The sequence below is a fragment of the Euleptes europaea genome, chromosome 1, assembly GCF_029931775.1.
Source record: "Euleptes europaea isolate rEulEur1 chromosome 1, rEulEur1.hap1, whole genome shotgun sequence".
In the NCBI taxonomy this organism is placed as follows: domain Eukaryota; kingdom Metazoa; phylum Chordata; class Lepidosauria; order Squamata; family Sphaerodactylidae; genus Euleptes; species Euleptes europaea.
In genome coordinates this window covers 6,790,005-6,812,408 of record NC_079312.1, presented here as the reverse complement: position 1 = coordinate 6,812,408, position 22,404 = coordinate 6,790,005, and the positions used below count along the sequence as shown (strand labels likewise).

The window sequence follows — 22,404 nt, the reverse complement described above, 5'->3', positions numbered from 1 at the left end:
GTTTGTCTATTGTAGCAAGACTAACACCCTTGATACTGTTATGAGCTTTTGTGAAACAGACCTCATTTCTTCAGTTGCAGATGTCATATGTGTGTGTGTGTGTAAAATCTCAATGCAAAAATCACTCTTGGCTTCTCAGGAGGTCATAGATCTGGCTCTTGTCCTTATAGAAGAATCTGGCAGTGGAGGAAGGTGATCTGCTAGTCCAGGTAGAGGCTCTTTGGAATGGAAGGGAGGATGAGGAGAGAGCCAGACTCAGCTGTCCCTGAATCAAGAAAAAGCCTCAATGTCACTGAGGCTGGGAGCAGAGTGGGGATGTGGGAAAGAGCCATGCAGAAGAGCTCGGGAGACGATGACATCCTCCCTCCAGATGTGCATTGCCAGCAGTTCAGACAGTTCAGCTACCAGGAGGCCGAGGGGCCCCGAGAGGTCTGCAGCCGACTCCACCATCTTTGCCGCCAGTGGCTGAATCCAGAAAGGTGCAGCAAGAAGGAGATGCTGGACCTGGTGATCTTGGAGCAGTTCCTGGCTGTCCTGCCCCCAGAGATGCAGAGCTGGGTCAGGGCATGCAGGCCAGAGTGCAGTTCCCAGGCAGTGGCCCTGGCAGAAGGCTTCCTCCTGAGCCAGGCAGAGGTCAGGAATCAGGAACAACAGGTGAGAAGTTTTCATTTAGGACGTGTGTGGGAGCATTGGGTAATATCAAAAATCCCCTTGACATCAACAGAGATTGCCCCAATTTTTTAGAAACCCCCTTTGCCTGTTTTCCTCTTCCTTTTCTCACCAACCTCTGCTTTCACGGATCCCCACTTCTGTTTCAGGTGCAGGAGAGGATGGCGCAGAAGCGTTATCACAGGGCAGCTTTTCCAGGTAAGCTCAAAATGGATGTAGTTCCACTGGATGGCCTCCTTCACCGTAGGGGGCAGTTCTTACCCCTCTCCCCCCAATCCTGTGTTTGGGAAAGATGTTTCACTCCAGCCTCTCAATTTAGAAATTCTATTTCGGGAAATAGAAACCTAGAATCAATTTAAAATCACTGCAAGATAATTGGACTAATACAGTAACGGAATTGAAGACAGAACTGCCTCCAAATTCAAATGATGATGAATAATGTCAAAAATTGGGGAAATAGTTCATTGGGCCAATAGAATGAGCTACAAAGCCATAAGCTTTCAAGAGTTCTTATGCTGTGGTAGCTTCCAGTACTTTTAAGTCAAGATTTTTCCACTACCCAGTTATCAACAAGGAGTGTCCAGAACTGTCAGAACTGATATGGATGGTGGTAAAAGAGGGTAGTTGGTGGTTTTAAAACTATGTTGTATCCGACTGGGTGTTAAATGCTAGAGTATTATTTATTTATTTATTATTTCCATTTGTTACCCCGCTCTTCCTGGCCAAAGCCAGGCTCTGAGCGGCTTACAGAATATAAAAGTCATATTAATCAATAAAAGCATTAAAACATTTTAAAATAGCCCTATAAAATCATAATATTATACTAATTTACCTAGGAGCCTCTAACATACGAGTCACAATACAACAACCCAGCTAGGTGAGCAGATGGAAGGCACCAGATGGAATAGAAGGTGTTAACCACAATGGGAAGGTTAGGGAGGCCAGTCTTTATATACAGGAACCGTAGCTGGCCTCAACCATAAGCCTGGCAGAATAGCTCTGTTTTACAGGTCCTGTGGGACTCTTTGAGGTCCCGCAGGGCCCTGGTCTCACTAGCAAGGCTATTCCACCAGGCAGGGGCTAGAGCAGAGAAAGCCCTGGTTGAGGCCAGCCGGACACTCCTGGGGTCGGGGACCACCAAAAGATTGTTATTAGCTGAACAAAGAGTCCTCCAGGGAACATACCAGGAGAGGGGGTCCCACAGATATGAAGGCCCCAGACCGTGTAAGGCTTTAAAGGTAGTAACCAGCACCTTGAATTTGACCTGATATTCCAGCTGGAGCCAGTGCAGCTGTTCAAGCACTGGCGTGATATGAGCCTGCAATGAGGACCCAGTAAGCAGCTTTGCTGCGGCATTTTGTACCAGCTGGAGTTTTCGAGTCAGCCTCAAGGGCAGCTCTACGTAGAGCGAGTTACAGTAGTCTAGCCTGGAGGTGACTGTCGCATGGATCACTGTAGCTAAGTCAGGGCGGGAGAGGTAAGGGACCAACTGCCGGGCCCAGCGGAGATGGAAAAAAGCCGACCAGGCCGCAGCTGTGACCTGGGCCTCCATAGATAAGGAGGCATCCAAGGTCACACCCAGGCTCCTGACAGCGGGCACAGGTGTTAGCGGCACGCCGTCAAGAGCCGGGAGTTGGCACCCCGCCCCAAGGCCTCCCCGGCTGAGCCACAGGGCCTCTGTCTTCGATGGATTTAACTTCAGCCGGTTTTGCCTCAACCACCCTGTCACGGCATCCAAGCACCTGACCAGTGTGTCTGGGGCAGAATCTGGATGGCCGTCCATCAACAGATAAAGCTGGATGTCATCAGCATACTGATGACATCCCAACCCGAAACTCTGGACAAGCTGGGCAAGAGGACGCATGTAGATGTTAAATAACATAGGGGAGAGGATTGCACCTTGCGGCACCCCACACACCAAAGGATGCCACTGCGACACCTCTTCCCCTAGCATCAGGCCCCCTGTCAGGGACGTCAATGAACTAATAACTGTAAATAATTGTGCCAGGCGAAAGCTAGCGGATGCAATTTCAACTGCATAGTATTCTTTTTTAGCAGCTTTCATTGCCACCTCATAGGCTTTCATAAACGTCCTATAAGATGTTCTTGCAGCCTAATCACGAGTTCGCCGCCATACTCGCTCTAGCCGTCTAAGCTCTCGCTTCATACTCCTGAGTCCCTCAGTAAACCACAGGGCCCAGTTTCTGCGAAGGCGAAGAGGGTGTCAGGGAGCAATCTTGTCAATGGCCGTGGAGAGTCGGCTATGCCAGTCCTCGTTTTGGGATTAAAGTCACTAAATTCCTAGGAGCCCCAGGTGAGGGAGCAAGATTGCACCAGTTCAGTGTGGGTGGCCACATTTGGAGTAAGGGCAAATGAAAGCACAGATCTTCAGCTCTCAGGCAAACATTGCTCCAAGAAAACAAAGTTCCATCTCAGCAGTGATGTTCTCTTGGGCCACTTTACATATATAAAGGACCCAAGCTTCCTTAACAGCCACCGCCTGGTCCTCTCTGATCTTCTTTAGCAGCTGCATAAAAACAGCTCCAATTCTGATGGAATTGTTGAACTAGGAGCTAACACAAAAGCACTCACAAAAAGGCAGTTTCCAATGCTCCAGGAGGCTTCTGAAGTGCATAGACCTCCGAGCTCTTCCGAAGTCAGTTTAGAGCAGCCTGAGAGGAATTCCCGAGAGAGCCCAAAGTTGCCCGAAGATAATCGCAACAACTCCAGCAACCTCCCAAGGTCCTCAGCTGCAGGCGATGATAAGTGTGGAGGCAAAAAGGGTATGCGAAATGAGACTGCAGGGACAATTGTGATTGTGAGCCAAGAGAGGGAGAATCTAATCCCCCTGCCAAGAAAGTATAATGCAAAGTACTTGGACAGCATAGAATGCCTTCTAATGACCTTCTTATCCTTCCAGGTGATGCCATACATTCTTTGCCGTCTCCTTGTGGCAGAGAAAAGGAGGCTTCCGTGCAGCCAGATCAGGTAAGTGTAGAACACTGGTTGATGCCCTTGGGTGTCTCCCCACACCCTCCCTAGGCCCAGGGAAATCTCTCTAAATCTCTTCCCTTGGGTGCTATCTGTGCTGCTCACTGGGTAGAAAATGAAAACATCTGAGGAAAGTTTGAATCCTGAAATCAGACATCTAATTATAGTCATTTTGAAATGCCCATAAGAAGGGGAAGGGTTGTTAGATTATCTGTGATGGCGGAGGGGGGTTTTTTTGTTCTCTTTTTAGGATCTGGTGACCTTTGAGGAGGTGTCAGTTCATTTCACTGAGGAGGAATGGGCCCTGCTGGATCCAGACCAAAGAAGGCTTCACAAGGAAGTAATGGAGGACAATTATGAGAATGTGGCCTCTCTGGGTAAGGCTCTCATTTCCCTTGATTCAGAGATGCTGAAGGCAGAAACCATCCTCTGACCTGAATGGGCCAGGCCAGACTGATCTCAACAGCCCATGGAAGGTAACAAGGGTCATTCCGGACTGGTACTTGGATGGGAGACCACCAAGGAATTCCAGGGTCTCCATGCAGAGGAAGGCTATGGCAAACCACCTCTGTCTGTCTCTTGCCTTGAAAACCCTAGAGGGTTGCCATAAGTCAGCTGAGACTTGACAGCACTTTCCACGACCACCAATAAGGATCCTGGTAGGGCTCTTCTAGTAGAGACTGTGAATAGGGGAATGTAGACGGTCTAAACGCAGTCAAGGGTGTGGGTTCTGCATACTTACTGGATTCCATTAGTATTAATGTGGAAGCTAAAATATTGGTTTGTAAAGGAAAACAAACACAACAGAGTAGGAAAGTCCTCTCACTACCCCCACCCCGACTGGCCATTGTGGACTGAGCAACCTCGTTGTCCTTCAGGGGTGAAAATCCACTGAAAGTAGGGAAGAGGGGGATTGGCCTTCATAACAGTTTATGGGATGTCAATGAGGCCTCCTCTTGGGCCTTTCAGAGCAGCCACAGAAAGAAGCATTTGAAACAATAATATTTGTATTTGTGTAGAGCCCTCAATATGCATTTTATGAGGCTCAAAAAGATATTTGCTTACCTTGAGGACGTGATGGTACTTGAGGAGGATAAGTGTGGGGCAGATAGGATGAATTGGGGCCTTCTGCTGTGTTCATTCTACTTACACCACTGTAGGCCTAGGCATGGCTCCAGATTCAGTAAAACGAGGCAGGATAGCCCTGAAGAACAAACCAAGAAAAACAATATTTCATCAGGTGAAGTTTGGCTTTATGTCCTGATGAGCTTCACTTGCTGAATTGCTGCCTCTGAGGCTTCTCTGGAATTCAGTTAGGCAGGTGCAGTTTTCCTCTTCTAGACTGTCTACGCTCCAGTCTACTTTCAAGATCTGAATATTTCTTAGAGTTGGAATGTCTAGAAGTCACTGCTTTATTTATTTCCCTCGAAGAAGGACTTCTCAAACCCGATTCCATGTCCCAAGCGGGAAAAGCAGTAGATTATCTTGTCCAAGATGCAGGAGAAACAAAGAGATCACCAGGTATCTTCCTACTTGTGTGGTGGAAGCAGATAGGAATTCTCTTGGGCTACATTTCACCAGTTGTGGAATGGATTTTGCAAGAGGCAACAGGCTGAGAATGGCCAGAAAAGCTTTCTCAAGGGTGAAAGAGAAGGGAACAAAATGCTGGCTGGTTTTTACGTTAAAATTTTATTGGAAATGTTTACTGAGTGCTTGGCTTTAATGTTGCCTGTTCACAGACCTACTCAAGTTGGCTCCTAACTCAAAACAATAGCATAAAATCCTAAATACTGCCTAAACAGTTTTAAAATCCAGGGGCACAATAAAAGCGTTAAAAAGCCACAAAGTTGCTCAAAAATCTGCTGCGAACACTCCTCAAATATAAGAAGACCTAAAACAGCTAAAAAGATAAACCCCCAAGTTAAAGCCTAGTTGGAAAGAAATGTTTCGGGGGGGAGCATTCCCCAGATGAGGGGCCACCACTAGAAATGCCCAGTCTCCAGTCACCACCTGTCACCACCTGTCAGCCACGCCCACAGAACACAGGGCTTAGGAGGCCGAACATACCTGGGGGTGGAGAGTACGGTGAGTTTTATATGTTGGGATCTCAGATTGGGTCTCCACAGTTCAGGTGTAAATCTCTGCTCCAATATCGCTATCCAGTGAATGCAGTCAGTTCTGTGTTTTAATATAGAAAGAGATTAGTCCAGCCTCAAGTTTCACACAGTGGTCAACTAGAGTCCCTGGAAGTTTCACAAATAGAGGTGCAACTCCAAAGCACCCCTCTTTAGAGAGATACTGCCTCTAAACATGGAGGTTCCACTGGACTGCCTTGTCTCTGCTTAAACAACCCTGAAAGGAAGCATCAACAGCTGATTAATACGGGGCAGAATTTCTCCTTTAAGTGATTCTGGTTCTTTTATTTTGAAGAGCAGTTAATGGCCTTCTTTACTTGATTTTGCTTTTGCTTGAAGGTCTTACCAGGCGTTTCTCTTTATTGCAGTGGCAGATGGTACCCAGAAAAAGCCTGAGGGTGAACCACAACACCTTCAATTTGACGGAAAACAGCAGAAGAGAAACACTGGAACAAAAAAGAAGAGGGGGAATGAATGCTCTACTTCTCAGGCTGCTGAATCCCAGGTTGATACAAACTGGAGAAGCCACACAGGAGAGAAACCTGATAAATGCTTGGAGCGCAGAAGGAGCTTTGCTTGGAAGGTAGACGTTTCTGACCATGAGCATATCCACACTGGAGGAAAACCATATAAATGCTTGGCTTGTGAAAACAGCTTTCTTCAAAGTTCACAGCTTATTGCCCATCATTGTATCGACACTGGGGAGAAGCCATATAAATGCTTGCAGTGTGGAAAGAGCTTTGCTCACAGTTCACAGCTTAGTTCCCATCAGCGTTTCCACACTGCAGAAAAACGTTATAAATGCTTGCAATGTGGAAAGAGCTTTGCTTGGAGTTCACATCTTAGTAGACATCAGCATATCCACACTGGGGAGAAACCTTATAAATGCTTGGATTGTGGAAAGAGCTTTGTTTCAAGTTCAGCCCTTACTGCCCATCAGCATATCCACACTGGGGAGAAACCATATAAATGCTTGGATTGTGGAAAGAGCTTTGTTTCAAGTTCAGCCCTTACTGCCCATCAGCATATCCACACTGGGGAGAAACCTTATAAATGCTTGGAGTGTGGAAAGAGCTTTGCTCGGAGTTCACAGCTTATTAGACATCAGCGTATCCACACCGGGGAGAAACCTTATAAATGCTTGCAGTGTGGAAAGAGCTTTGCTATGAGTTCAAATCTTACTTCCCATCGACGTATGCACACTGGGGAGAGACCTTATAAATGCTTGCAATGTGGAAAGAGCTTTGCTCGGAGTTCACATTTTACTACGCATAAGCGTATCCACACTGGGGAAAAACCTTATAAATGCTCGCAGTGTGGAAAGAGCTATGTTTCAAGTTCAGATCTTACTATCCATCAGCGTAGCCACACTGGGGAGAAACCATATAAATGCTTGGATTGTGGAAAGAGCTTTGTTTCAAGTTCAGACCTTACTGTCCATCAGCGTACACACACTGGGGAGAAACCTTATAAATGCTTGGAGTGTGGAAAGAGCTTTGCTCGAAGTTCACAGCTTATAAGACATCAACGTATCCACACTGGGGAGAAACCTTATAAATGCTTGGATTGTGGAAAGAGCTTTGTTTCACGTTCGAACCTTACTGTCCATCAGCGTATACACACTGGGGAGAAACCCTATATTCCACCCTTGCAGTGGTGGAAAGAGATTTGCTCGGAGTTCACAGTTTACTACCCTTCAGCATATCCACACTGGGCAGAAACCTTATAAATGCTTGCAGTGTGGAAAGGGCTTTGCTCAGAGTTCACAGCTTAGTATCCATGAGGGTATCCATACTGGGGCGAAACCTTATAAATGCTTAGAGTGTGGAAAGAGCTTTGCTTGGAGTTCACCACTTCCTGTCCATCAACATTCGCACACTGGGGAGAAACCTTATAAATGCTTGGAGTGTGGAAAGAGCTTTGCTCAGAGTTCAGACCTTACTGGCCATCAGCGTATTCACAATGGGGAGAAACCATATAAATGCATTCAATGTGGAAAGAGCCTGGATAACCTACAAGAACCAATGTCGAAAGAGCTTTGCGCGGAGTTCACTGCTTATGCTGCATCAACAAATTAACACGTGAAAAACTATATCAGTGCATGGATTGTGGAAAGAGCTTTCCTCGTAGTGACAGGCTATTTTTTCATGATCGAATCAACTCTGGAGGAGGAGCCACATAATCTCTTGCAATGTGGAAGGAACCATATGAATGCTGCCAGTACTGGAAGATTTTCAGCTAACAGCCCAACCTTGCCAGGCGTCATAAGCTAGACTTTTAGTGTTAAATTCAGCTTTAGCTTGGTAGACTGGAAGTAAGAATGGTTGTTTGTGCTGTTTTCTTTAAAAGAAACATTTTAAAATGCATACTGCTGGAGGAGAGAAAGGAACCTGTGAAATGCACAATAGGCCAAGGAGCTTTTTGTCACTGAGCTGATAATTGTTTTATCTGGCTAAGGGCCGTAAATAAATTCATTTTCTCTCTCTCTCTCTCTCTCTCTCTCTCTCTCTCTCGTAAAAGACCTTCCTCCTTTTACTATAGAGATAGAACAATTTATGTTGTCATGTTTGCATTGATGGGCAGCAGGGTGGGAATGTATATTCTCATATAAGCATGCTCCCACCTCCCTTCCTAAAATACATCAGAAAAATTGCTTCCCCCCCAAAAGGAAATGGAGTTTTTCTTAAGAATGATCCTGAGTCTGATTAAGGACTAAACAAAGTGAATTTATTCAGAAATCACAAACTTGGTAAACGACTGAGAGACAGGCTTATTTCTAACTAGGGTCCATAACTAACAGGGTAATGTCCGGCCTGTTATTCCTCTCTTTCACTGTAACAAGAAGGAAGACGAGGGGTGCATTATGGGAACAAACAAGAACACCGGAAGAGAAGGGAGAAGGATCACAACCTTTCTATCTAACTCTCACACTTGCTGCCCCCTGCTGATCTTCCTTTCTTTAATCAATCTTTGTGCACTAGACATTGTATTTCCAACACCCCCCAGCACAGCAGTAATTTAATTGTATATGAGAACATGGCAAAATACCTGTTTCAAGTTACTGAAATTCATATAGAAATGGGTAAACAATTCTTTTTGGTGGCAATAAGTGTGTTATATGTTGTTGCAATCTTTGGGATTCCCAGGTACATGGGGGCTGATTCAGAGTGTAACCCTAGCATGAGGGGAGAAGGGGCTTAAGCTTTCCACTGTGATGGTTTACCCATCTGATATGGCTGGAGTTTGCTCCATTGCAGAAGCTAACATGTATTGAGGAGCTTTATATCCAAGCCCCCCCTCTTTCCCAGTCCCAGTTTGGCCAACGTGCACCCTGGAATTCAATTTGTACTCCATGTACATGATTGCTGATACTGTTCCGCTTTTGCGGGGTCTTTAGTTTCTTTTGGTTCTGTGTAGCTTATGGGGTCCATGTACACTGGCATGTGCTAAATGCATTTGTACTATTTGTTCATTTCCCCTCTTGTTTTTGTTTTCCTGTAGCAGACAGAACTTATGCCTACTTATACATTTGTTTCCTCATTTACAATTGGCATGCCTTGAATGCCTGTTTAATATAATTGTTTTTTTATTGGCAGTTGGTCGTCATGCATTAATGGTTTTTGCAACTATTACTTTTTTGCATTGTGATTATTGAATTTAGATTCTGAGCCCACGTGCTGTTAATTAGGTTCAGCTGTATTCTATTGCCAGCATAGGTTTTTTTTACTATTAACCTCCAGGTAGTAGCTGGAGATCTGTTATTACAAATGATCTCCAGCCGATAAGAGATCAGTTCACCTGGAGAAAATGGCTGCTTTGGCAATTGGACTCTATGGCATTGAAGTTCCTCCCCTGCCCTCCCCAGGCTCTGCCCCAAAAACTTCCCACTGGTTGCGAAGAGGGACCTGGAAACCTCCCATAGAGAGGATGCTGCAGAGTTGTTTTCTGTTACCTCAGAAGGTCGGACCAGAACCAACAGGTGAAAATTAAATCAAAATAGGTTTGGGCTCAACATTAGAAAGAACTTCTAACTTGCAGCAGGTCCTCAGTAGAACAGCATCCTTGGGAGGTGGTGGGCTCTCCTTTGGAAGTTTTAAAGCAGAGGCTAGATGGCCATCGCCCTGACTTGGATGGCCCAGGCTAGCCTGATCTCGTCAGATCTCAGAAGCTAAGCAGGGTCAGCCCTGGTTAGTATTTGGATGGGAGACCACCAAGGAATACCAGGGTTGCTGTGCAGAGGAAAGCACTGGCAAACCACCGCTGATAGTCTCTTGCCATGAAAACCCCAAAAGGGGTCGCCATAAGTCGGCTGCGACTTGACAGCACTTCACACACACACACACACACACACACACACACACACACACAGATGGCCATCTGACAGCAATGGTGATTCTTTGAACTTACGGAACTCATGGGAGGGAGGGCAGGAAGGATTGCGTCAGTGCTTGGCTGTTGTGGCCCTTTTCTTACATGCCCAGGGTAATGCCGATCACCACTTTGGGGTCAGGAAGCAATTTCCCTCTAGGCCAGATTGGCCATGGATCCTGAAGGTTTTTCCCCTTCCTCTGGACTTGGACAAGGGTTACTGGGGAAGTGGGAGGTCATTGTGATTTTCCTGAATTGTGCAAGGGATTGGACCAGATGACCTTGAAGGTCCCTTCCAACTCTATGATTCTATTTTTGAAAATGAGGCCTGGATTATACAGCTAATGAACTGGTATTGGTTATGGCATGTTCAGTTCTCAGCTAAAATATTTGGGATACAATTTATTACTAAATGTGAGTTATTTGTCCCACCTTGTGAAGACATCTAATGGAGGGGTGCCTCAGACCTTGTAGGGTTAATAGATTGTCTTGCTTAGGACTAGGTTCTCTGCCCCACTTGCTCCACTCACCAGATTTAATGATCGTTTGACTACTGAATGGGTTGTTCTGCCTCCTGCCAAGAGTGGCAGCTATGCTGGACGAACTAATGGTCTGTGCATTCATCTTTCCCCCAAACTGTATCCAAATTTTTATTAATAAACATCCTACCCCACCTTTCCCCCCAGCGTTGACCCATTCTTCTCCCCTCCTCCAGCAGGGACATTTGGAAAACCGAGTGCTGTTCTGGTCACCATATTTCAAAACGGACATTGCAGGGCTGGAAAAAATAGAGAAGAGGGCAAGCAAGATGATTTGGGGGTTGGAGCACCTTCCCTGTGTGGAAAGGGTGCAGCGTGTGGGACATTTCAGTCAAGAGTTGACTGATGGGGGACCTGACTGAGGTTTTTCAAATAATGGTCAATTTTGAACCTCTTTGTTTCTTCTGGAAGCTTTAGTATTCTACCTGTTACTTCTACGGGTGATTGTCTCCAGGCTACTGTTAGTCACTTGAAGTCACACTCTGATTTCCCCATGTGTTAGGAAATTGGGGTTTGCATTCATGTGCATGGAGTGAGGTTGCTTTCTCCCCCACCCCCCGCCTTATGTGTCATTCCGTCTGCAACTACGTAAACTAAGACAGTGCCTGTCTGTTTACCTGTGGTTGGGGGCTCAGTTAGGTTCTCCGTGTGCATAAGAGGGTGGATGCTCCAACCTCCCACTCCCCTTTCTCCGTGCACACGTGAACAGGTGACGGCACTCGAGTGAAGATCTTTAAACACTGTCTGAATTATTTAGAGACAAGTTCTTTATTTACTGTCTGCTATGCAGCTGTAGGATCTAGAGCAGGGCTTAAACTTTTTCCATTTGTGACCCCTTTTCGCCTGAGAAATTTTTACACACCCCAGGTATATAGGTATATAAAATAGGTATACAACATTTACTGATAATAAATCATCAAGAAGTTTATTTTTAAACAATTCTTTGGTCTACATGTAATTTTACCATTTTTACCTTTTACTGTTGCCAAATTTTTCGCAACCCGCACATTCAGTTACGTGACCCTGTATGGGGTCGCAACCCACAGTTAAAGAAGCTTTGAGCTAGTGCATCAGCACATATGGAAAGACTATCACAACATAAAAGACTATAGCGGATCTAGGGAAATAAAACCCATGAGGCTAATCTAAACTTCCCAGCTATAAAAGTTACCTTCACATCCCATCTGTGGGATGGGCATCTTGGCTTCTCAGTTGGCCACATGCTGCCAGAAAAGTCTGCCGGCATGCCCCAGTTTGGTGGGAACCAGATCTGGTAGTTCAACTTTGGATCACCGGTAAGTATCAATATCAAAAATCAGGAGAGATGGAATTTCTGGTTCTGTTTGCTCACAAAGCTTCATCAGTCAATGGTGTTCAATAGTCTTACATATCTGTGTAAACTCAGGTGTGACACATTGCGATCCAAAGTGGAACTCACAGGGTCATTCGCCTGTGGATGAAAAGAAATTTCATTTGAAGAAGAAAGCATCTTCTCAGTGATTGACTATTCCCTGTTGCTTATTTGAATGTTGGACTTGTGATATATTTTGTCCACCTGAGGGCAATTAAGCTGGTTTGCTATTGTTTATGTTAATGTTACATTGTTACAGTTATCTATTCTGTGACCTATTTGAATTTGAGAAACCAAGAAACATCGTGCAAAGGGGGCGGCTGCCCCCATTATGAACCTCAAGCAGGTGGTAGTGCGACATATGGGGCCTTGTCATAGGGACTCCCTCCAACCCCCTAAGAAACTCACCCCAGTAACCATGAGGACACATTTTACTGATCAACATGTATGTGCAGTAAAGAAGAAAAAATTAAAACTAATGTATGACACAGAAGAGAATGTTTCTAGGGACAGATCTTGGTTTCTAAAAGACAAAAGGAATCAATGGAAGGGGCAGGGGTGGCCATAGGGGATGTCTGGCCCGCGACCCACTTGCAAAGGCGAGACCTACTTCAGGTCCTGACCCACAGGTTGGGAAACACTGTGTTGGAAGACCATGGCAAGAAACAGTCGTGGGCAGGGAACCAAAGGATCCCCAGCCCGTGAAGCCCATGCACGTCTGGGGGGGGGGGGAGCAGGCAAACCTCCTGCTCCCCAAATCCCCCCACATCAAGCCACAACCCAGAACAAAGTCTCCTCTTGGGGGGGGGGAGCAGAGCAGCCAAGGTGTGGGAAATGCTCTACACGGCTCAAGACAGTGAGCCCGGCCAGAAGTTTCTCAGCGGCCTCCCTGCGGCTCTTAGGGATGACAACAAATGGTGTTTCCCAGCATAAGAGACGGGTGGATCCGCGCATTCAGTGTGACTCCACAGTTATCTTCCCTCCCTCCCCTCCTGAACCTCCGGATCCCTCCTTAAGACTCCCTGGCGACAGAAGAACCAGGATCATGAACACATGAAGCTGCCTTATACTGAATCAGTATAAGGTCCATCAAAGTCAGTATGGTGTATTCAGACCAGCAGCCGCTCTTGCCTAGTCCAGGGGTCTGCAAACTGTGGCTTCCGAGCCACATGTGGCTCTGAAGCCAGTTGAGTGCGGCTCTCCGAACTTGTTTCGGAGCCCCTGCTCTCGCACCCGCTCACGCCGGCAGCCGGGCAGCAGAGCCGGTGCGCCTGAGAGAGAGCGAGCGAGCAGGTGAGCGTATGCGCTGTCTCTTCCCCCCCCACACACACACCATGGAGAATGGCCAGGTCCCCCTTTCCCTTGCCCTCAATGGTTGGGAGGCTAAAGCCTCCCCTCTAGCTGTGCGATTGCTGGGCGGGCGGCTCAGCGGTTCCTGCCCCCCACCCGCCTATCAGCTGTTGGGCGGGGCGGGCTTCCTTTGGTAGACCTGGCCTCCGGCTGAGTCCCATTGGGAGGCCATGTCTGCCCACTGGCTTTCTTGGCGGTAGACCTGGACTCCGAGGAGGGGAAAAAAGTCCCCCTTCAGAGGCCAGGTCCACCCATTGGCTTATATGGGCCTCCGGAGGCCAGGTGTACTGCCAAGAAAGCCAATGGGTAGACCTGGCCTCCCAATGGGACGCAGCCGGAGGCCAAGTCTACCAATAGGCTTTTATGGCGGTAGACCAGGCCTCCAGACGAGGACTCCAGACGGGGAGGGGGAAATGGCAGGGACTTACAATTTGTGTGAGTGTGTTAAGTGCCATCAAGTCGCTTCCGACTCACGGCGACCCTATGAATGAAAGTCCTCCAAAATGTCCTGTCCTTGACAGCCTTGCTCAGATCTTGCAAATGGAAGGCCGCGGCTTCCTTGATGGAGTCCATCCACCTCTTGACTTACAATTTTAATTTTTATCAATTAAAAAAGATCACTATTAAGTAGGATATCAAGTTTTATTCAGAGTACCTATAGCTTAATTAAGACTTAAAACTTTAATTAAAGTGTATTAAGTTAATAAACAGTGTACCTACCTATGTAGTTTAAGAAATTTGGCTCTCAAAAGAAATCTCAATCGTTGCGCTGTTGATATTTGGCTCTTTTGACGAATGAGCTTGCCGCCCTAACTGGAGACACTGGGGATTGAACCTGCGACCTTCTGCATGCCAAGCAGCTGCTCTACGACTGAGCCACAGCTCCTCTCCAAAGGTTAAAAACACATGAAGCTGCCTTCATCTGGGGGTGGGAAATATTGGGGGGGGGGGATATTCTTTGATTTAATCCCTTATATATATTTTTGTACTATGGTTGTATTAAGGTACTAAATTAACAAATTAGAACCAAGATAAGATACGTATACATTAATTAAACAGTATGGGGATTAATTCTGTTAGCAAAAAGTATATACAATTTATTTTCAGATAGAAGAGAGTGAGGGGGAAGTCATTTTTAAGTTTAAATTACTATTATTAATAATTTTTTTATTATCTTTGTCAATTTGTAGTAATAGAGGGTGGTTCCCAACCTTTTTTTTGACCAGGGACCACTAGGACCTTTTTGTTCGGTGCAGGGACCCCAAGGTTCACAATAAAAATTCCGAGGATTTGAAAACAAACTTTAATCATAACTGTTAGTTAAACTTTAAGCTTAGAATAATATCTGAATATATATTTTTATAACAGAGAACTTTTAATTGAAAATATTGATTTGTTATGGGTTCATAACTTTTGCTTCGCGGACCTTCATTTAGTTCTCGCGGACCCCTGGCTGGGGACCAGTGCTCTAAGGGTTCAGTGGAAGGAGTCTCCGTTCCTAGAGCGGCCCCAGCAAAGGACGCCCGCCCGACTCGCGAGGCTCACTTCCGGCTCCGTTGTGCCGCGTGGGCGGGGAGGGGCGAGTGCGGCTAGGGGAGAGACAAAGGAGGCAACGCCGGTGGGGACTGTTTAAAAAGCCCTGGTGAGCAATAAGAGACTATTTCCTTTGCAAAAACCTTCCCTGGTTTTGACAGTGGAGTAGTCTGGAGGAGGAGGAGGAGGAGGAGGAGGAGGAGGAGGAGGGGGCGTTTTTTTTGGGGGGGGGGGTTGTTGCAAAGTCCACAGTGAAGCAATAATATTCCCTTGACCTGATTAACCAGGGGGGGGGGCTCCATTTCCTCCAAGGAGTTTGCCCATTTGGTCTCTTCCCTGAAGGCAGAGCAGATGAGCCCTTCCGGGAAACCGGCCTCTACACCGCCTGCTCTTTGTTTCTGGGCTTTGATTCTGCAAACTCTAGCAAAGCATTGGTTCTTTTTTTTCCTTAATACATATTTTTTATTGATTTTAAATTATAAGTAGGGTACAGAAGGAAAGAGGGGTGGGGGGATACATAAGAAAATATACTAAATACAAAAACATTGTGCAGTTTTAATATATTTAGCGCTATTTAGCGTTGGTTCTCGTAGGTTATCCGGGCGGTGTGGCCGTGGTCTTGGTATTTTCTTTCCTGACGTTGCGCCAGCAGCTGTGGCTGGCATCTTCAGAGGAGGGACACTGAAGGACGGCGTCTCTCCGTGTCAAGTGTGTAGGAAGAGTAATATATAGTCTTGATACTTACAGGACAATAATTAGCACATTACCTTTGATGCTTTTTGCAGGACAATGATTCAGCTCAACCCAACCCCTTTCTGACTATATATTACTTTTCCTACACACTTGACACTGAGAGACACTGTCCTTCAGTGTTACTCCTCTGAAGATGCCTGCCACAGCTGCTGGCGAAACGTCAGGACGGAAAATTCCAAGACCACGGTCACACCGCCCGGATAACCTACAAGAACCAATGAACTCTGACCGTGAAAGCCTTCGACAATACCTAGCAAAACAGATTCTCTTTGGGCATTTTGTTGAAATCCTTCCCATCAGCCTGGCATTGTTAAGGGATAGGCATGATCATTGGTTCTGGAAGACCAAACTTGGGTTTGGGGGGGGCTGTCCCCCACACCACTTGCTATGACTTCCTGAAGACCCAATTCTGTCTTTTAACTCCTGCCAGCAAACCTTCTTTTCTGGGTGACTTCTGTGGCTGGCACACTTTCAGTGACCTTCATAGTTTAGCCACACTTTTATCAAGCCGTGGCTGACCATTTTAGACAGCCTTTTGCTTTGATCTCTGGAAGGCGGAAGGTCAGAAGAAATGGGAACCTGAGGAGTCCTCACTAATTCAGGCTGTGTGGGAAGTTGCTGCTTTCTTGAGCTTCTTCGTCTGTATTTAATGTTTTAAAATCTGCTTGATAGCCCACTTTTCTCCTCAGTGGGGACCCAAAGTGGCCTGCCACGTTCTTCACGTCTTCACTTTCTCCTCACAAGATAGGATAGTATTAGAGGGATAAGAATATTTGAGTTTCACAACACAGAATCCTTGTAAAATGGAATAAAGACTTTGGGCTAGTTTTGTAGACTGCTATCTGTGCTGCTCACTGGATAGAAAATGAAAATGGCTGATGAAGGTTGAATGCTAAAAGCAAACATCTAATTATAGTCCTTTTGGAATGCTCCTAAGAAGCTGAAGGATTGTTATTTTATCTTTGAGGAAAGAGGGGTTTCTTCTTCCTTTTTCTAGGGTCTGGTGACCTTTGAGGAGGTATCTGTTTATTTCACTGAGGAGGAGTGGGCCCAGCTGGAACCGGAACAAGGAAGTCATGGAGGACAATTGTCAGAACGTGGCCTCTCTGGGTAAGTTTCTCCTTTCCCTTGATTCACAGAAGGTGAACACAGAAATAATTCCTTCTACAAAGGTCCCCATCTCTGACATGTATGGCTAAGCTAATGTCATCAGCTCTGGGAACCTTGTACTCGGACGGGAGATGGCCAAGGAAGTCCAGTGTCATTTTGCAGAGGAAAGCAATGGCAAACTACTTCAGTCCACCTCTTGCCTTATGAACCCTACAGGGTCACCAGAGGTCGGCTGTGACGTGACAGCACTTTCCACCACCACCACCTATAATGACACTTGGGGGGCTCTTCCAAGTAATAGTCTCAGTATAGGATTGTAGAAGGTCCGAACACCTAAAACGGTGGTTTGTAATGGAAAAGGAACGCGGCAGAGGAGGAAGCCCCACTTTCCGACTGCCCATTGAGTATTGAGCAAGCTTGTTGTTCTTCAGGGGGAACATAATCCATTGGAGGGAGGGTGATTGGCCTCCATAACAGTTGGTAGGATGTCATTGAGGCCTCTTAAGCCTTCCAGAGCAACCATGGAAAGGAGCATTTGAAATAATAACAACCATAAAAGTATTTGTGTTTGAATAGAGCCCTCAATATGCATTTTACAATGTTGGAAAAGACATTTGGTTGCCCCAAGGACATTACAGCCTCCCATGGGAAATGAGAAGGATAAGTGTGGGGTGGAGGGGGCAGAAGTGATGAATTGGGGCCCTTCTGCTGTGTTCATTCCTCTTACATCAGTGTAGGCTTAGGCATGGCTCCAGATTCAGTAAAACGAGGTGGCAGAGCCCTGAGGAGCAAACCAAGAAAAACAGGATTTCAGCAGGTGAAGTTTGGCTCTATGTCATGGTGAGCTTCACTTGCTTCAATTGCTGCCTCTGAGGCTTTTTTGGAATTCAGTTGGGCAGGTGCTGTTTTTCCCGTGTAGGCTAGAGGGAAAGGGAAGACAGTGTATGCCATTCTGAGTGTTTTCAGGTTGAGTATTGTATTAAAAAACTGCACAATACTGAAGTCAGATGAATATGCCTTAAATATAATTTCTGCATTGTTAGTAGGAGTTTGGGGTTCCATCACCACTTTTCCCCATGCTGGAAGGACTGTGGCAGGGGGGTCTCTTCAAAAAGAGAGGAGCCCTTAAACAGGGGCCCTTCGTCAGTAACCTAGTAGACTGGGATGTTGGATCTCGTTGCCTTGGGAGGGGTTTAAGGTACTGTATTCTGTTGGCTCTGTCTAGGCTCAGGCCTGGTTTAAAAATATGGATAGTTCTTAGAGTTGGAATGTCTGGAAGTAACTGCTCTGTTTCTTTCCCTCAAAGAAGGACTTCTGCTTCTCAAACCTGATTCCATGTCCCCAGTGGAAGAAGCAGGAGATCCACATATCCAAGATGCAGACGAAACAGAGGGATCAGCAGGTATCTGAATACTTGTGTGGTGGAAGCGGGTATGACTCCTCTTGGGCTAAATTTCACTAACTGGAGAACGGAGGGATTTCTCAAGAGGCAACAGCCCAAGAAGGGCCAGGAAAGCTTTCTCAAGTGTGATAGAGACGTTCAAAAGGGGAACAAAATGCTGGCTGGTTTATACCTAAGATTGGCAGGAAATGTTTATTGAGTGCTCAGCTTTAATACACATGAATTTATTTATATGCTGCCTTTTCACAGACCTCCTCAAGTTGGCTCAAAAACTTTAAATAATAGCAGAATATCCTAAATACTGCCTAAATAATAAATTTAAAAATCCAGGGGTACAAGAAGAGCATGAAAAAACCGCAATGTTGCCTCAAAACTCTCCTGAGAACACTCTTCAAGTTGAAAGTCCCTAAAACAGCGAAAAAAAAGATAAACCCCCAAGTTAAAGCCAAGTTGGAAAGAAATGTTTTCACCTGGCTAGGTCAGGCAAGGTTCAAGGGGGGGCATTCCCCAGATGACGGGCCTCCACTAGACATATCCATTCTCCAGTCACTACTTGCCTTAGCTCTGCAGGCAGGGCCACAGAACATGGGGTTTGGGAGGGTGGAGGGTATGGTGATCTTTCTAAGTTTGGAGTTCAGGTTGGGTCTCCATAGTTCAGGTGTAAAGTTGTGCCCCAAATTCACTGTCCAGTGAATGCAGTCAGTTCTGTGTTTGAATATAGAAAGAGATTTGCCAGAGGTCCCTCTAGTTCAGCCACCGCTTCAGAGAGACTGCCTCTAAATATGGAGGTTCCATTGGGCTACCTTGTCTCTGATGGAACTACGCTCCCAGGAAGCATCAATAGCTGATTCCTACCGGGCAGGATTTCTCTCCCCTTTATGTGAATCCAATTCTGTCATTATTAAGAGCCATCTTTATTTGATTCCACTTTTGCTTGAAGGTCTTACCAGGCTTTTCTTTTTATTCCAGAGGCTGATGGTCCCCAGTACAAGCTTAACGGAGAACCACAGCAACCCCTATTTAATGAAAAACAGCTTAGACTAACTGCTGGAACAGAATGGAGGAATGAATACTCTGCTTCTCAGGTTGCTGAATCCCAGATGTTTGATTCACACACAGGAATTAACACAGAGGAAGAATCATATGAATGCTTGGAGCATAGAAGTAGCTTTGGTTGGGAGGGAGACCTTGCTATCAATCAATGTTTGCAGCCTGGGGAGAAACCTTATAAATGCTTGCAGTGTGGAAAGAGCTTTGCTCTGAATTCAAGGCTTACTAGACATCAGCGTATCCACACTGGGGAGAAACCTTATAAATGCTTGCAGTGTGGAAAGAACTTTGGTTGGAGTTCACAACTTACTGTCCATCGACGTTTGCACACTGGGGAGAAACCATATAAATGCTTGGATTGTGGAAATAGTTTTGCTTCAAGTTCAGACCTTACTGTCCATCAGCGTATACACACTGGGGAGAAACCTTATAATTGCTTGCAGTGTGGAAAAAGCTTTGCTCGAAGTTCAGACCTTATTATCCATCAGCATATCCACACAGGGGAGAAACCTTATAAATGCTTGCAATGTGGAAAGAGCTTTGGTCGGAATTCACATCTTACTATCCATCAGCATATCCACACAGGGAAGAAACCTTATAAATGCTTGCTGTGTGGAAAAGGCTTTGCTTCGAGTTCACAGCTTACTACCCATCAGCATGTCCACACTGGGGAGAAACCTTATAAATGCTTGCAGTGTGGAAAGGGCTTTGCTTCAAGTTCACAGCTTACTGCCCATCAGTGTATCCACACTGGGGAGAAACCTTATAAATGCTTGCAGTGTGGAAAGAGTTTTGCTCGGAGGTCACAGCTTACTGCCCATCAGCTTACGCACACTGAGGAGAAACCTCATAAATGTTTGCAGTGTGGAAAGAACTTTGCACGGCGTTCACAGCTTACTGCCCATCAGCGTATGCACATGGGAGAAACCTTATAAAAGCTTGCAATGTGGAAAGGGCTTTGCTTCGAGTTCACAGCTTACTGCCCATCAGCGTATCAACTTTGGGGAGGAACCATATAAATGTTTGCTGTGTGGAAAGCTTTGTTCAGAGTTTACATCTGACTGCCCATCAGCATATCCATACCGGGGAGAAAGCTTCTAAATGCTTGCAGTGTGGAAAGAGCTTTGCTTTGAGTTCAAGTATTACTTTCCATTGATGTATCCACACTGGGGAGAAAACGTATAAATGCTTGGATTGTGGAAAGAGCTTTGATTTACAAGCTACTCAGAATGATTCCACTGCAAATTAAAACTGTAAACAAAGAACTGTTCCAATATGGGATGATGGCTGCAAGAACAGTATTTGCAAAATACTGGAAAGAAAAGAAGACACCAATGCTTAAAGTGGATTACAAAAATGTTGAATATGCATCCATGGCAAAATTAACCAACTTGCTTCAAAGAAAGATGATGGAAGAACATGAACAAAGATGGCAACCTTTTTATAATAGATATATGTTAAACTAGTGGTAACATTAAAATTCATATGTGAATAGAGAAGATATTTTAAAGCTAGATAAAGTAGAATTTACTGTTGTAAGTTTCATAGAAGAATTTTATATGTCCGTAAGAACAAGGGTTTATATTTTATGGAATTTTTAACAAATATGACAAACTTGATAAATTAAAAAAAAATTCACCTCTCTTGTTAAAGCTATTAAAGCTGCATAGAAAGAGAAGTAAAACTAAAGTTAATTATTATTTATGTTAAAAAATTCGATGTTGATGAGGGCCTGGAATGGACACTGATCCAACAATGTTATTTTGTTCCCCCTCCTTTCTTTTTCCTTTCTGTATCCTTAAAAACTCAATAAAATATTAAAAAATAAAATAAAATAGTGCCTTTTTGTTTACCTGTGGTTGGTACGGTCTCTGTGTGCATGATATGGCCGATGCTCTTGCTCCACTTTCTCTAGGCATGCGTGAACCAGTGAACAGACACTTAAAATCAGTGTCATTCTCACTGGATGATCTCCTTGAGCATGGGGGGCTGCTCTTATCCCCCCCCCCCCCAATCCTATGTGGGAAAGATGCTCCACTCCAGCTTCTCAGTTTCAAGTGAAGGCCTCTGAACACAGACCGAATTTTTAGAAAAGAGTAAATAAAATCTTTATTTACTGCTACACAGCTGTGGGATCTAGAGCATCAGCACATAGGGAAAGACTATCACAACATATAGCGGATCTAAGGAAATAGAACACATGAGGCTAGTCTAAACTTCCCCGTCATAAATGTTACCTTTCAGGCTCATCTGTGGGATGGTCATCTTGGCTTGTCAGTTGTCTGCGTGCTGCCAGAGCAGTCTGCCAGCACATCCTGGTTTGGTGGGAACCAGATCTTTTACCCCTTGTCCTAGCTGTGTGGAAGTTCCTTGCCCAATCTTGTGGTAGGGGCTGTGGCTCAGTGGTAGAGCATCTGCTTGGCGTGCAGAAGGTCCCAGATTCAATCCCCAGCATCTTTAGTTAAAGGGACTGGGCAAGTAGGTGATATGAGAGACTTCAACCTGAGACCTTGGAGAGCCACTGGAACTTCACAGCAGGAGGCAGGAACTTCACAGCAAACTCCGGTGGCTGAACGTGCCTCGTTCGACAGCTGCCAACCCCTGTGAGTCAAATACTTGTTCGGTTTCCCTGTTGAAGTGGCAGGCTGAGGTGAGGTGTTTCACTGCACCTACCTCAAAATGAGCCCAGAAAAGGAGATGCCGGGGAATGGACCTGTGACCTGCGTGCCAACCAAATGCTCTGCCACTGACCCTCGGACCCAGGTCTGTGTGAGAGTGGGACTGTCGTGTGGCTCCCTGAGAATGTGAAAATGTGAACCTCTGCCACTGAGCCATGGGTCCAGTTCTGTGTGAGAGGGGGAAAGTGGGACTGCATCCAGCTCCCTGAGAATGCGAATGTGTGAAACGGTATCATTCTCTATTCTGTATTTGAAAAGTAAACTGAGGAGCAGGCTCAACCTCTCTACAGACAATGAAATAATTGATAGAAAGTCGGCTCACTCTTTGAAGACGGTAAACATGGTAGAATCATAGAGTTGGAAGGAGCCATCCAGGCTAACCCCTGCTCAATGTAGGATCAGCCTATAGCAGCATCCCAGATAAGTGTCCTCAGCCGCTGCTTGAATACTGCCAGAGAGGGGGAGCTCAGCACCT

General features: G+C 45.7%; 1 protein-coding gene across 1 annotated transcript; it reads left to right on the top strand.

Annotated features, from left to right (window-relative positions):
- Positions 1-330: 330 nt before the first annotated feature.
- Positions 331-7,873, top strand: LOC130477143 (zinc finger protein ZFP2-like). The gene is made up of 6 exons (XM_056849226.1): positions 331-429; positions 819-867; positions 3,590-3,657; positions 3,917-4,037; positions 6,164-7,423; positions 7,512-7,873. Exons 1-6 carry the CDS (start codon positions 331-333, stop codon positions 7,871-7,873), a joined length of 1,959 nt encoding a protein of 652 aa, XP_056705204.1.
- Positions 7,874-22,404: the final 14,531 nt, after the last annotated feature.